The 15,642-nt window shown below is 36.2% G+C and overlaps 2 protein-coding genes and 1 long non-coding RNA gene across 3 annotated transcripts; 1 reads left to right on the plus strand and 2 right to left on the minus strand.

The window, feature by feature from the left end:
- Window positions 1–2,085: 2,085 nt before the first annotated feature.
- LOC140799868 (replication factor C subunit 3) lies at window positions 2,086–9,271 on the minus strand. Its single transcript, XM_073154375.1, has 9 exons — window positions 8,937–9,271; window positions 8,632–8,848; window positions 7,123–7,202; window positions 6,875–7,034; window positions 5,956–6,037; window positions 4,358–4,487; window positions 4,202–4,265; window positions 4,029–4,097; window positions 2,086–2,414 (listed from the first exon to the last, which is right to left on the minus strand). Exons 1-9 carry the CDS (start codon window positions 9,112–9,114, stop codon window positions 2,315–2,317), a joined length of 1,080 nt encoding a protein of 359 aa, XP_073010476.1. The 5' UTR covers window positions 9,115–9,271; the 3' UTR covers window positions 2,086–2,314.
- Window positions 9,272–11,239: 1,968 nt separating this feature from the next.
- LOC140800046 (uncharacterized) lies at window positions 11,240–11,975 on the minus strand. Its single transcript, XM_073154681.1, has one exon. It carries the CDS (start codon window positions 11,862–11,864, stop codon window positions 11,454–11,456), a length of 411 nt encoding a protein of 136 aa, XP_073010782.1. The 5' UTR covers window positions 11,865–11,975; the 3' UTR covers window positions 11,240–11,453.
- A 2,327-nt stretch (window positions 11,976–14,302) lies between these two features.
- LOC140800284 (uncharacterized) lies at window positions 14,303–14,923 on the plus strand. The gene is made up of 2 exons (XR_012111176.1): window positions 14,303–14,426; window positions 14,532–14,923. It is a non-coding gene; the product is annotated as an uncharacterized lncRNA (long non-coding RNA).
- The last annotated feature ends 719 nt before the right edge of the window (window positions 14,924–15,642 follow it).

Consider the following 15,642-nt stretch of genomic DNA (forward strand, 5'->3'; position numbering starts at 1 on the left):
CTATTTTCTTTTCAAAGAAAAAGATAGATATATTAATTAAGACACGTGGTTATAGTAAGTCTCACTAATATAACGGTCAAAAGTTATAAAAACAGTGCTTTCAAAAAATTCAAAAGTCAGCAAGCGTCTAGTGTCATCTAGCTAATTGATAGCATGATTAACTTGACGAAGGGTGTTTGCTTGATGGTACTTGTATACAAATTATGGCATAAGGCAAGTTTCCAAACCTTAGACAAACCATCCCATGTCACTGAAAACAAGATTATTCTTTCACTTCTATATTAAGTTATTAACCAATGCACAATTACAATCAAGGAGGGGAGAGTCTTTTGCTTCAAAAAAGGAAGTTGACGAAGACCAACTAAACCCCGAATTCCCACATATATATAGACATGATCATTGGGCAGGCCGGACCGGGTTCGGGCCGGGCTTTTCGGGCCAACCGGGCTAAAGTATTTGTTCACGGCCCGACCCACCAATCACTCAAGCCGGGTCGAGTTCGGGCCAGGCTAGAATAGTCTAGCCCGTTACCGCCCATAAGCCCGTGAGAGATCGGGCTAGCCGGTCGGACCGGGCCAGCCTGACCCACCAATCATTTGGAACTATCCATAGGCGGCATGAGCCAGCTCTTTGCCCACCCAACCCGGCTTGAAAGCCCGCCTGTTTGGCCCGCAACTAGGTTTGCCCGTTCTGCTACAGTATTTACCTGTTCTGCTACAGTAAAAACCAACTGAAAATAAGATTATTCCTAGCTATTGATATGAAAATGAGCTAAGAGAAGTTACTAAAGTTAGGTGTCAAATTATATAGAAAATTGTGATAATTTAAAAGATTTAAGTAAAATTATCTCTATTTTAAAATAGAGCAAATATATTTAGAATTATATTGTAGAAGTATATTTATTATAAATTGATGTCAGAGATGTTGTCACGTCGCATATGTTTCACCATGCATTTAATATCGAGCAAATTTTTTAGACTAAAAAAATACACAATATATATATGGTTAAATATATTTTAACTTTTGTATTTATGCACACAATTAATTTATTCCTCGTCTACTTTAAAAGATTTTAAATTAATCATTATAGCTATGACTAAAAGTAAAACCGTTAGTTTTTCTGTCACGGTTAATATGGCATGCCTAAAATAACAAAAATATCTTTTCATATTTATTAGGCAAAATAGATAGGTTTTTTATTTGATTTTTTTAACTCATATTTATCTTGCTTATAGATGTAATGTAACTATTAAACTTCATAAAAACCTAAGTTTAATAAAATTTATTATATAGTTAGCACAATCTAAAAATAAGAGAAAAAAATATATATAGATATTTCTTTAAAAAAAAAAGAAATGCTTATATAAGAAGGAGAAGAGCATTTTTGTTCATAAAAAGAAATTAAAAATGAAGGAAATTCAACCCGCCGTTCGGTTTTAAAAATTTTTGGTGAGCTCTGTTAATTTGGATAGAAAAACTAATAGTCTTACCATAGTCAAAAGTATAATCACTAATTTGAGACTTTTTTAAAGTATAAAAATGTAAAATAATTTTAAGCATATAAAATATTATATATATATATATGTGTGTATATATATATATTTATACCCTAAATTATTATTATTTTTTACAATGACTTTTTAAACTATCAAAAATACTTTACCCCTCGACGCCATAGACGAAATTAAAAAAAATAACCTAATTACCCGTCTATTTTAGTCATTATAAAATTCTCTTGAGTTAGCACGTGACTTTGCATGTGCATACCAGGAATACTTGTATCATATAATAACTTATGAATGAAAATAGTTAATAAAACCTAAAGGAATATATGAAATATATTTTTTATAGTTCCGAAAGTCATATGTACTGAAGAATAGTTCATGAAATCAATTTAAAAAAGAGAGTGAAAAAGACAATTATCCTTTGATATTTTTAAAAAAGGAGTATTTTTGAATTAATGAGTTGCACCACGGAGGAAGATTAGATTAGAAGACCTGGCTCCTCGTGAAATTTCTCGTTCCCTCTGCATGAGAAAATAGCATAACCGAGAAAATATTAAAATTATGGCATGCCATCAGGATGTTTTAAGAAGCACAAAAAATGTTATAAAATCTGTGACAAAAGGTCCTGTTTAATTTATCCACAGAAGAAAGCTTCCTGGTCTGGCATCCACAATTTCACAAGTTCTACTTCCTCGTTGTGAGGAAATAGTGAGATAATATATTACAAGGACGTCAATGATCAGACAGTCTCATGTACACAGAGATAAAATGGCAAAGAAGCCAGGATGACACAAATCTCACTAAAAGAGTTACTTGGCAGCAGCAACCAGAGCACAACGAGCATTCGTGAAGGTGGAGATGAGTGATCCAAGCTGCAACTTATCATTGCATGCAAAACTCAGCCTATACCTGTGAGAAGAGGACAAATGTTACATGAGCAACCAAAAGTGTTACATGAGCAACCAAAAGTCAGATCACCATCTAGCTTGCAAGTTGCAAACTGTTTACTTTGTTACTTCGGCATAAGCAGTGAACGCAGCAGCACTTTTAGCTTGAGACATGGTTTAAGCACAAAAAAAGAGAGGAGAATAGCTGTTTAGCCACTGCACAAAAGGTTAGATTCTAGACCAAATATACTTTCCTATGATGTCATGGCATTTGATACTTGAAATTGGAAGAAGAGACAAAGGCAGACTGGTCGAACAAGTGATTAACTGATTACATGGAAGTGTAACCCTTCATCGGATAGACCACAAGAAGACTGAAAGACATAAACTATGTCAATTAATATATACCAACAACTACAAAAACCGTACCTAGAAATATCCTATATGTGACAAAGTCCTTCATAGTTTGCACTCGTAGTAACAAAATTATCCTTATCTTCATCATAGCCACTTCTATTTAAGTGAAATCATTCATCCTTAATATATAATCTCTATTCGGGATGTCCAAACATCTTATGTGCAATTTATCCTTAGCAAAAGCTAACCAACTTGTGTTAGATATATTTGTGGATATATTTGTTTTTCTCATCTCTCTGGTGACACTATCCATCTACCTCGACATAAACTTCTCAGCAGCATAAAATCAGTCCTTATGTTGTTTCCTAGCTGCCAACATGCTGATCTATTATGTTTAGTACAAATGTCTTTCAATATAGTACTCTTTAGTTCAACTACAAAGTAAAAATAATCTCATCGTACATTTGGTAGTCAGTACGCACACGACTTTACCAAGATATTTCCCCTACTTCAGGCAGCACATGCTCTTACTTTGTGTTTTATTAATAAGTCCTCAAATTTGGTCAGAAAACTAATTCCTCACTTTTGGTGAATCTTGGTAACCAGAAGAATGTTCTCCACGACAAGAAGTCATACTAAATTATGTAAATGTTTATGCATAAAGCAGTTATCCTAATCTTGTAAAGAATAAAAATGATCCATCAATCATATTTGCAAATAGTACTCAAACATGTGGATAAAGCTATGAATGTCCCTGTACATTAATTTATCATATAACTGTAGGATTGGAAAAGAAAGTTCTCTCCAAGAAATTGATAAGCAGAACTATTAGGAGTAGGTTCAAATTTGAATTAATTCTATCATTACTCTGTCACTCTTGTTAGGTCTATTTACACTTTTCCAGTTGATTATACACATACCAATTTCCTTATTATATAAATCTTGCAGCACAAGAATTGGTTTAGCACCTAGATCCCTTTCTCTATCAGGGTTAAGAATCGCTTTTCTATGATGAGCAAGATCCAACTAGAATAACTGAAAATACATCAGGTGTAGCCCATAAGTTCATGTTTGAACAATTTTCTACCGATCAGTGTATTCATATGATGAAACTAGACACATTCAATATGCCAGGCTCATTAGCCCTTATCATAACATGCATTTGACTTGAACTTCGATCTCATGTCAGAAAGGATAAGGTACGTAGTAATATATGCAAGAAGAAGCATAATCTAGCAAAGATGTTTATAACAAGCCAGATATGGAAGGAAGTACATACTCAATATCAGCCAAATCATTGATTAGCTTTACTCGGACATGCGATGGCATTTGTATTTTGAAGACAAACCTGCAAGTAGTTCATGAATTGAGATCTAAAATGAGGCTACAAGGAAAAACGCTTATTTATTACAGAAGGGAAAAAAGATGACCAAAGGGTAAGTTGACACCTACATAGTGACCTCTCTCACAATATCAACCAAGGCCAGTCCTTTCCTCATTTTGATATCAGATATAACTAAAACACAGTCAAGGATAAACATATATTACATGGTATGATATCTTTAAGCTGAAAATAAACATCAACTGGTAATGTGTATAGCAGGATACATCTGAAGCCAGTTGTAAATGATTCATTTAGTAACCAATAGGTTATCTGCTCAATGTCTTTTGGCATTGGATTTCCAGTGCAAAGGTAGACTGCTTCTTCCGTAACATGTTGAGAAGCCATATGCGTTGACTGTGAATATTAAGGAAAATAAGCTCCATATCAGATTAAAAAAAAGGTTAGCAAACCTGTGGCAGCTAATGACATTTAATAAATATGGCATTTCATCATAAGGTAGAAAGTTTGCTATCTCAAGACTTGGTTGTTGATAATATCACATGGAATTCTATAGATCCTTATGTTGGTCTTAAAATAATTACCTAGTTGCAACATCAAGAATATCTTCCACAATGCTTCCAAGATTCAGTCTTAAAGCACATCTTGTTGTTAGCATCAAGCAATCACTCTGTTAGAATCATACTCAAGCTTCGCAAGAACCATATAGTCTGTCATTCTAAATACTCGAGGCATTTTCTTTCACTACAGAAGTTTGAGAAATTTTTGTAAAGATTAGGGTGGACATAGCCAAGTGGATCAAGACAGCCAATTATATGGCATTTTATATCCGGATTGTCAAGTTATAGCTTGTTACTTTGTTCTCCACTTTTAGCAAATCAAATGAAGGCCTCCCACCTTTCGCAATAGAAGCAAAACAAAAACAAATAAAATCATTTGCAATTCTCTATTTCCATTTAAATTTTACCATATGCATACAGGACAATTCTTTCCTACAAAACCCTGCTATGGAAGTACCACACGGCACACACTACTGAATGGAATCCTAAGCACTAAAAATGCATGGAAGTACACTTAAAATAGCATAACAGATTTTTTTTTTTACATGTTATGTGCAGAAGAGATTTTGTTAGTTCCATTTTCTTCTGCAAATGCTAGTAGGAATCTTCTATGGCACGAATCCAGTACTTCAATGGATAAAGTTGTCAACCATTGTCAGAATTTATCAATTTGTCACTTGAAAGCTTGATATGATATCTCAAATCCAAGATTCAGCAGATATTCTTCAAAAGTCTTAGTTAAAGTCAGCTTCCAGAATTTAGCTTACATTTATTTCAGAGCCATGGATTTCTTTCCTTCTTTTGAATAACCAATAAGCCAGTATAATGAAAATAAGTCTTGTATAATGGTTGAAAAGAAAAGTCTGACTTTCTGAATTTCAAAAAATTATAATGGACTCAACTTATAGAAGCTTGGGTTTGGGTTCATAGTGAGAAAATCAGAGAAACAGGAAAACTGTAGTCAAGTTTATTCAATGAGCTATGCAGGAAACAGAGGAGGAAAGAGTCGAAAGACAAGTAAATTACTAAATTCTATGCCATATGGGGTCAACAGTTCTCTTAGTTCATAAAAGACGATGGAAGAGGTAATAGCTAATATGAAGCACTAGTATTTATCCTCATAGACTTGTAATCTATGTTAAGAGAAAATAAGGCGATATTGGTCACAAACATATAGTAAAAACCGATAATGACACAAGATAAAAAAAGAGAAGAAAATAACTAATTTGCTTGCCTATCTTCCTACAAGAAAAACACAAGATAAAGAGCTAGGGAATTTTTCTTCAAATGAGGATAAGGTAAACCTGCAATATGTTCAAAGCCTTTCTCATGTCACCAGTGCTCAATCGTACAAGCGCTGTTAGGCCACCTTCGTCCACATCAAGCCTAGGAGAGACATGAATAATTCCAGCACTATTCTTATACATGCTTAGTATATGAAGAAAGGAAAAAGCAATTTTTATGTGCAACTTACTTAAGAGAGAACAATGTATATCGGATAACAGGTTGGAAACCAAATACTAGACATATGTAGACATTACATGCTGATTATATTGTTATATTTGGAAGATTAAAGAAACTCAAAAGTTAGCCACAGCATTGTTGAAAACATCAAATTAGTGACAGCAGTTGTTAAAACCATCAACCTTTGAGAAAACGAATTAAAATGTTAGACCATAGTCCCACAAATAGAATTGAAAAGCCAGACAAAGGATACATGTATAATGCCTCAAGGCTATGGATGACTTGATGGAATGTTGTACTGCATACTATCTTACTCGTATATATGGAAAAGGACTGTGCACTGACTACAGAAAGAAAGATACCATCAGAATGTTGTTGCACATATACAAGAAATTTTACATTCTTCAGGTTTTAGAGGGGTGTGTGCCAAATAGGTCAAGTAACGACAAACATGCTCACCAGCCAACTACATGTGAATGCAACAGGTGCCCAATGTAGATACACATGATCAAACCAGAAGAATACTTCTTTATCATTGATCCAATAGTATTATCCATGAAAATATAACAAATATGAATATGGTCTTTCATAGCTTGGAATCCCAGAATATACTGAACGTATAGAAAGCTCAGCAAGGAAAATAATGAAGAGGGTGAATTGCATCAAAATGATAAGAAAGAAAGAATCAGCATAATTGAAAAAGTTAATTCTAAATAGTTTTAAATTAATTCTTAGAAGGTAAAGAGTAAGGACACATACCCTTCAGCATTTATTACATGAAGCAGGCGTTCTTGAATGTGGGTAGCATCAAGTGGGGCAAACCTAAACCTAGTGCATCTTGACTGTAATGCTGGGATGATTTTGTTGACATGATTACAGATAAGTGCAAATCTTGTGCTCTTTGTATGTTTCTCAATCACTATAGCAAGAAAGACATATGAAGAAAACTGGTAAGTATAATATCGAGCTAGCACCAGTTTTAAAAGTCTAAAATAATATGAAGAAACCTCTACGCAATGCAAACTGTGCATCTTTGGTCATTGCATCTGCCTCATCCAATAGAACCAACTTTACAGAAGGCTTTGCTCTGTATAAGTACAAAAAAATGATCATCATCAGGTTCAAAATGTGGTCTACTCAAGAAAGAAAAGAACCAATGATAAATTGCACAACCTGATTGTGTGAGAGCTTTGTAAAAACCAAAGGGCAATTACAATATTACAAAGCATGTGTAAGAAAATCTTCAAGAAATTAACCTATGTATGCATGTAAGTTATCCTGGTTAGGGTATTATGAAGCAAGTTTTCAATAGCCTAGATAGAGGTCACCACATAATAATTCACTAATGCATATCTTTTGATGGTTGGCACTTGGCAGGATTTAAGGGTAAAAATGGGTGGGGTATTATCTGTCTGAACTGATTTTGGCATCCAAATTTCATCAAATATGCATTTAGTTGAAATTGAATAGATTTGCATATCTAGATTGGAACGAAATGCATACCGATAGTTGAATAGTCTTATCCATATGCTGATATAGATAGAGTACTTTATCTGAATCTAGACTTGCCTATTTGTATATCTGAGATACTAAAAAATGCACAAGGCTAGATATAAGTTTCATCCATCATATGAATCTCCACTTTATTCCATATGCTGATATAGATAGAGTACTTCATCTGAATCTAGACTTGCCTATTCGTATATCTGAGATACTAAAAAATGCACAAGGCAAGATATAAGTTTCATCCATCATATGAATCTCCACTTCATTTCATTTAGATACTTCATGGTAAGCTATATATTTGCGTAGACCACATTTATATAGAGATGCACAAATGCCATAGTAAGGCAGTTTGACTTGTAAAGTACTTGTGTTGATAGAGTATAATTCAGAGCCAAGAAGGTTATGAGGATTATGCGGTGATGAGGACTTGTGTTCATGTCAACTATCTTCCCATCACTAACCAATAAGATAACTCCAAAGAATGGAAAGATTGAGTAGCATCCTCATTCCCTGTTTGAGGATGTGGTTTTCTAAGTGTAGAACACAACGCGAGTTGCTCCTTCCCAGACTAATGAGAAGTTTACAACAAGTAATGATCAAATTATGGTTCGAAATTTCAGTTTGGCTTCAGTTTTGACCCATAGAAAAAATGAATATTTTAGTCCGAAGCAGAATGGTTTTAGCCCATTCTGGACTTTGGTCCAAAATAAATATCAATATTCAATACCAAAAATCATGATAATTTCTGCCTTAACAAATGAGTTTCCGCTTTAGTTTTCATTAGGTTTAGGACATTACTGTTCCGTCTTAGGTGAAGCTTCAAACCATGTCATTAAATCCACCTTTACATTATCAGGATATTACGCTAAACGAAACCAAAATTGGATTAGGTAAACTGTCATTTAACTTTAGACATTTCGTAACTTCATTAATAGATATCATCAGCAATGGCGAAAGAAAACCCCATGAAAATTTCCTTATTGGTTGCACCAGTGTTACGTAATCTTTACCCAAATGAGAGGCTCCGAGCACTAGCAAAATCCTGAATCTGCTGCCGAACGACATCAATCCCTCTGTCATCCGACGCATTGAGCTCCAAGATCATGTTTTGGTACTGCGACCCGTACAGCTTCCGCGCCACAGCCAGGATAGTAGACGTCTTTCCAGTCCCCGGCGGCCCGTAGAGAAGCAAATGTGGCAGCCTATTCTCGCTTGTGAGCCGATCAACTACTCACCCAAAAAGACCAAATCCTGATCAAAATCGCAAAAAAGAAAAGAGCAAAAAGGATTTGAAAGATAAAGGATTAAGGAGTACTCGTGTCAACGATGTCGCGGTGGGCGGCGACGTCGGCAAGGGATTGGGGCCGATACTTCTCGACCCAAGGAGCGGACTTAGCTTCGGAGACGAGAGGGGCTTTTCCCGTGTTGGGCTTCGCCGGCGGCGGCGCGGCGTCATCGATCTCCATGGGAGAGCTCGAGCTCGTCCCCGCCATTGGATTTCTTTTGGCTTCCGATCGGAACCCTTGTCGATTGAGCTCCAAGTCCACCTCTATGGCGCCAAAACCCTCGAGTTGCGGCTTTTCGTTTTGGTCAATATAGGTCTCAGCTCAAAAAAGCATCAACCAAATAGGTTACCGCTAAACTTATGTTAAGTCTAATAGGTGCCATGACTGCTATAAATAACCGATTTAATTCATTTTAAGTCGCTGATTTTGTGAATAATTATTTGTACTAGGTCAATCTAGTCTTATCAATCAATTACAAAAGTAATCTGTACTGCAACGCCAGGAAGAAACATCATCTTCCACAAGACATTCAAGCTAAGTTACTCTTCATTTACAATTAAGTAGACAAAGTTGAACAACTAAATAATCTTCAATAAATAAGAAGTCTAGAGGACCATTCAATGCTATGGAATTTATCCACAAAGGTGAAGGTTTTGGGCAAGGCTGGAGGTCCAGAAAGAATCCATGAAGACATACAAGATGGTGAAACAGAGAAGAGATGAAGATGGTCCAATAGTCCATGCTGCTATATATGATTTGGAAAAGGATGGGAAAAACTCGAAGTAGTTTGGCTGGAATGAGTATTTATACAGCATTTAGTTTGAATCTAGATTAGAAATTTGATTTCTTTTTAATAAAACCATGCATGAATATCTTGACAAGTAGTTAAAAATAACTCAAATGCAATTAAGTTGGCATTCCTTTGGGAAGCCTGCTGATCCAACTCTCAGTAGTTTTGGCTACCAACTCTTAAATTAGATCACATTCTTTGCGATTCCCAGTTGTCTCTCAGCCCTGATTCCTGATCTACTTGCTCATTAATGTCTCACTCCATGTCCTCTGTACGTTGATTCTTCACAGCTAGTATAAACAAGTAGTACATTAAGCAACAACAGTGCCATTGTCTTCTCTTTAAACTATGGGTTAATCATATTATATCTCTTGTACTTTACGATAACTCAACTTTACTTTGTTGTACTTATTTTTATATCACCTAACTAACACTTATAGTTACTGCAGTGCCCCGTTATTTTTGTTAAACAATAATCTATTAGGGGGGGGGGGGAATGTTTTTGTTTAAACAACTACACCCTTTCTTTTTTTCTTTTACACTTGATTAGAGATGGGTTTAAAATTATTTCTTAGTTCATATGAGATGATAGAGGGGTATTCAAGTCTATAAATTTAAAAAAATAGAGAGAATATAGCTAATCAATTATTTTTGGAAGTCAAAGGCATTGACACCATTAATTGAAAACAATAACAAGTTTATTTTAGCATTGAGAGTTAAGTGATGTAAATTAAGTACAGAAAGGTAAAAATAATTTTATGCTAAAGTACAGGCATAAAAGGAAGTAATATGCATTTAACCCTTAAACTATTCACCATCCCACTTGCTCTGCAGCCTCAGTTTTAATCCACTGCAATAAGCTGTTAGTTCAGGTGACCTTAGATTCTCACAACCTAAGAGCAGGACAAAGAAAGGTACATATTTTTTTTATAGCTTCACATATATAGGGGCATAAAAGGGAGGAAAAAAAGAATCCTAAGTGCTCAGGGACAGGCCTCAGGTTAATAATTCTGGATGAGATTCCCTTGTGACAGTCACCCATACCCCCATTTGCCAGTCACAAATGTACCCAAATTTGTTTGCTTGGGTTTCTATCTCGGTGGCTTACTATTTTACGAATAATTTAAGTTTGGGGTTCAAATCCTTGTGAAAATAAACTTACCAGATTCTTGACTTGGCTTTAAAAAGAAAAAAAAAATATATATATATATATATGATCTCAGGTTAGGATGTATAATGAAATGCAACTTGGCCGCCCAGTGTAAGGAATTTTTGTTATCCTTCTGCTGCTTTAGTCGCCATCCCAGCCGAAAGAGAAAAAGTAACTCTTCCAGCAAAAGATACCCTTCTTCTCTTTTCCGGTCCATGAAAAAATGCGAAAGATTACTATAGAAGAACCCAGCTGGTACATTCCAGTTGATTCAATAATGAACCTCGAAGAGATTCATTATCAACTTTAATTTGTGAGTCCATTTGCAAGACCATCATCAGGCCTTTGAGATCGATCCTAGTGTGAAGAAATAAGAATATTCCATGGTTCAATTTTTGGAACTCTAATGTACGTGATATATATATATATATATTAGGTTGTAATAATACATTAAGAGAAGCTAATCAACATGATATACAAAATGAAACCTTAAGCTCTCTTTCACTCGGCCATCCATATAACTAAATACATGCATGAAGCATGCATGCCACATGCTATCCTTCGATCTTTCTCGCCGCCGTCGATCACATGCTATATATGTATATATCAGCGACTAAGCAGCGGAAACCACCGGTCGTGGAAGTAGGACTGGTACGAGATCATAAACATCAGCAGCACCAAAACGAGCCCGACCCCCCACGGCGACCCGCCGGCCCGGTGGAAAGAGTCCCTCTCCGGCAGAGGAATAAAGAAGGGCACCTGCCGCCGCTCGCCGCTCGAGAGCCAGTGCACAACCAGGAGGAGCAGCAGGGGTGAGACCATGAAGAAGAGCCTGATCTGGTCAACCAAGCTCTCAAAGGCGGACTCGTAGCTCATGTACCATGACAAGCCGATGAACAAGAAGAGGGTGAGTAAGAAGAAGCAGAGGTGGAGTGGCAAGGGAGGGGCGCCGCCCTGGGAGGCGTGATAAGAGTTGTTGTAAGGGCTGCTCTGATAAGAGTAGTAGCTACTTGCCATTTTCTCCCAAGTGTTTGAGTTGAGATCTTTGTAAGTGGCAATGGAGGGGGTTTTATAGAGGTCTGGGAGAGGAGATGAGGATTGAGGGGGTGGTGGAGATGTTATTAATTAATTAATGAATTATAAATTAGCTTTACTTGGGCTTGGGGGGATTCCCCTCAGTCCCAGTTGAGATTTGAGAGCTTTGGATGGATACGTCCAAGAACCGACGTGGACGTGGGCTTGAGGGGATAGAGGGCGTGGCCAATGAATCGGTGACACGTACCACCGACCATGCTACTGCGAGGGGAATCAAAAGGAAAAGAAAAGCAGGGAGGGAGTGTGTGTTTGCTTGGGAAAGCGTTGGTAGGGGTCGGCCGTTCCTAACTTTTTCTTTTCCTATTTACAAATAACCACCTGCGTTTTAATCTTATTACAAAAACTATCTTTTGCAATTTGCAAATAACTACCTCTCGTTATCTGGTAACGAATAGTCGAAATATTTTCTATTTCTTTCCCCCCCTTTTCTTTCACTAAAGTACTCATTTCTCTTTCTCTCATTTCACACGTACGCATACCTTTCCTAAGCTTTTAACTTATTGGTGTGTCAAAAAGTAATACTCAAGAATATCTACATAAAAAACATGGCTTTTTTTAAAACTTTAGAGAGGGGTATACATAAAATATACAAAAACCTCTTTTTTTTTCTTCAATAAATCGAGCAAAAAAGTATGTTTGTATTTATTTATTTATTTATTTAAACGTATTTATGTACGTAAAAGAGATTTCATAACAAATGAGGTAGATATGCAATCATTGAATTGGTTGATGGAAGTAAAGATTAGTGGGATTCACATGGTATTAAATCATTCAATCTCTAAGCACATGCCGCCACATCAGCATGCAAAAAATATTATCCACCTTTTGAATTCTTTTATCAATTTTTAATTAGTCCGATTAAAGTTTAACCAGGTCCCCTTAAGGTACGAGGACGGTGGTGGCTTATTGGTGCATAAGTTTTCTTATACTACACCCATTAGGTTTATATTAATAATTAAGTGCAAAGTTACATGGTTATATGGACCATATTTTAGTCAAAATCATCTCGGGATTAAGAAAAATTTAAGGGCAAATTATAGTTTACTCGTTTATAGTTTCGATAAATTTTGACTTGCATCTTTTTACTTTAAATATGAACAGTTAAGCTTTAGTTGTAACTGTTAAAACTTTCACTTAAATTTAAGGATGCAAACATTAGAATCACATGGCAAAACCCAACAGAGGTAAATTACCATTTATCCAAAATCTAAATTAGAGGCTTAATTAGATCCAATCCTTTCTAAAAAGATTCATATCTCTTCAGAATAAAGTTATTTCTCTCCTTCTCTCGCCAAATTCACCAACAACACTGGATCACAAGTTGCCTTCTCTCTCTCTCTCTCTCTCTCTCTCTCTCTCTCTCCACCAAATTCAATTTACCTACAGCTTTTCAAATGGCAGATCTTCTTTTAGACTTACGGGGCTTTTGGTGCAAAAAGGAGGCACAAAAGAAGATTGTTGGATAAAGTCGAGTCACAAATCACATCAATTGCGAAGAAAAAGGATTCATTAACTCTACACCCTTAAATTCATACCTGCTATATTAGTGAAGGAAACAATGAAAATACTCATAACCTTCCTCAGTTTGCTCTTTAAAAAGCTAATGTGTAACCATGCTAACTCTTTTAATGAACTCAGTCCACGGATTTTCTTGAAAAATAAGATAATAGAGTACCTTTATGTTCATTATGTACCTCAATATATGGTTAGCTTGCAATTGAAGGAATTATCTAGATTCGGAACATGAAAGAGATCTCTAGTTTCTGTAGGTGGGGACAGTTGAAGAGAAAGTAATTTCTGAAAATAATATACAGTTGAAGAGAAAGTTTACAAGAGAGAGAGAGAGAGAGAGAGAGAGGGAGCTGTCAATCAATTTTTCTGGGCATCAAACTTTTTTTTTCTTTTTTGTGCATGACTAGTCTTAGGATGTGGATGATTCGATCTTGCATCAGGAGCATCGTAATCACTACATGCCATTAAAACATACCATATGAAAGTAATTGCTGAAGGCAAGGCAAGTATGGCCACCAGCCTACATATACAATTACTTTCTGATTTATTTGCCCATTTTACTCGTTAGGAACTTTGAAATGGACAAGAATTGGTGCTGCAAAAGAGCTAAGAAAGCTGGTCATAATACCATAAAGGACATGGATCCTCTTTTGTGCTACTACTGCAGTATCAAGATGCAAGAATACAAAGTGTCTTCGTCAAACCATCTTTTCTCTGCTTTGCTTTTGATATGCCACCTCTGCACCTTTTATTATTGAAGGCCTTGAATGCAGTAAAGTAGTCACGAAAGTCTCTTCCAAATTAAGGAAGATGCAGTCATTTTGTCACCCAAGTAGATCGTATGATAATTAAGGCTTCTGTCGCTTCTTTTCCTTCTCTCGTTTTACCTCATTATCGCCGGTATTTTCATCCTCGTACTCTCGTAGTCTATGTGGCTAAGAAAAAGAAAACATCTTTCTCCCTCCTGGAGAGGTTTCTCCTGTCCTTATTATTATTATTATTTATTTTTCTCTCTTCCAGCTATTCCACTGTTTAACTCTCCTCCTCCGTCCTCATCCGATCCCTTTGCCTTCACAGCCGTCCGCGTCGCTGGTGGTCTTATAGCTCTAGCTATTGTTGCCATCTGTCGGTCCATCTCCACATCCGCCGCCGCCCTTCCTTCTTTCTCCGCCCACTCCAACCTTCCTTTTGCTACTGAGCTGCCGCCGTCATCGCCTCCGGTTTCCTTTGCCTCACTGTTGCAGTCATTGGTTTCTCTCTTTTTTTTTCCCCTTGGTTTCGCCGATGGAAGCTCCCTTTTTCCGATGTCGAGGCGTGCTTATGATTGCTATATTTTCTTCTCCTGTTAGACTTCATACAATATATGTATTGTTGTACGTACTATTGATGTTTTGCCGAATTGTGATGTAATCTGCTGATTGAAATAAATGATATCTAATCCATGGGTTTTCAGTAAAATAAAAAGAAAAGATCGTGTAATATTTGAGTGGCAGGGATCTAAATTCACAATTGAAGAAATTATTTGCAATTCATCTAGTAAACTTTGCAATTGGTAGGATGGCCATATTTATTAGAGCAAGATGTCCTCCTCAGCTCCATGTTCGGAGAAACTATCTTGATAATTAGAGAATAATTAGAGAACAATGCTTCCCTGGGCCTGACCTGGTACGTCCACTAAGCCTATGCTTAGCCTGGGCCTGACCCAAATCCAAACCCAACTCTGTCTGGCTGGGCCCAGTATTAGGCCAGGCTTTTCCGTTGTAATCAAACTTTTGGATTGAGCTCAAATTTACAAAAACATATAAGCCTGGTTAACTTACACTTACTTGAAATCAAAATTACCGACCAGTCCACTAAAGCCTAATGGTTTATTAGTCTAATTAGAATGTAAAAAATTAATAATAAAAATCACCAGAAATCCAATTTTACTTAAAAGTAAAATCAAGAGATATCACAATTATGCCATCTTATTGAGAGAATCTAGTAACAGGTGTCAAGCACCAATATTTCATTTTTTTATTCTTTTTTTTGATAAATAGAAATAGCAATGTAAATCCTACAAGCTGATGTCATATAATCTTCTACCCTATAAATGGAGAAGCCACGTAGTAGTAGGAGACGAGAAGACTAGTTTGTTGCAGTGAGATGGTGGCTATGGTGACATTTACCTCCTGCCTTCTTCTGTCTC

The sequence above is a fragment of the Typha latifolia genome, chromosome 13 (genome assembly GCF_019914945.1).
Source record: "Typha latifolia isolate L0001 chromosome 13, TyphaL0001v2, whole genome shotgun sequence".
NCBI lineage: Eukaryota > Viridiplantae > Streptophyta > Magnoliopsida > Poales > Typhaceae > Typha > Typha latifolia.

Excerpts from the sequence above, each read along its gene's own strand:
- LOC140799868 (XM_073154375.1), bottom strand. The coding sequence starts at position 9,114 with ATGGCGGGGACGAGCTCGAGCTCTCCCATGGAGATCGATGACGCCGCG. Across the intron at positions 8,849-8,936 it reads CCGCGACATCGTTGACACGA|TTGATCGGCTCACAAGCGAG; the intron begins GTACTCCTTAAT and ends TTGGGTGAGTAG. Across the intron at positions 4,266-4,357 it reads ATTTACAACTGGCTTCAGAT|TTATATCTGATATCAAAATG; the intron begins GTATCCTGCTAT and ends ACTGTGTTTTAG.
- LOC140800046 (XM_073154681.1), bottom strand. The coding sequence starts at position 11,864 with ATGGCAAGTAGCTACTACTCTTATCAGAGCAGCCCTTACAACAACTCT.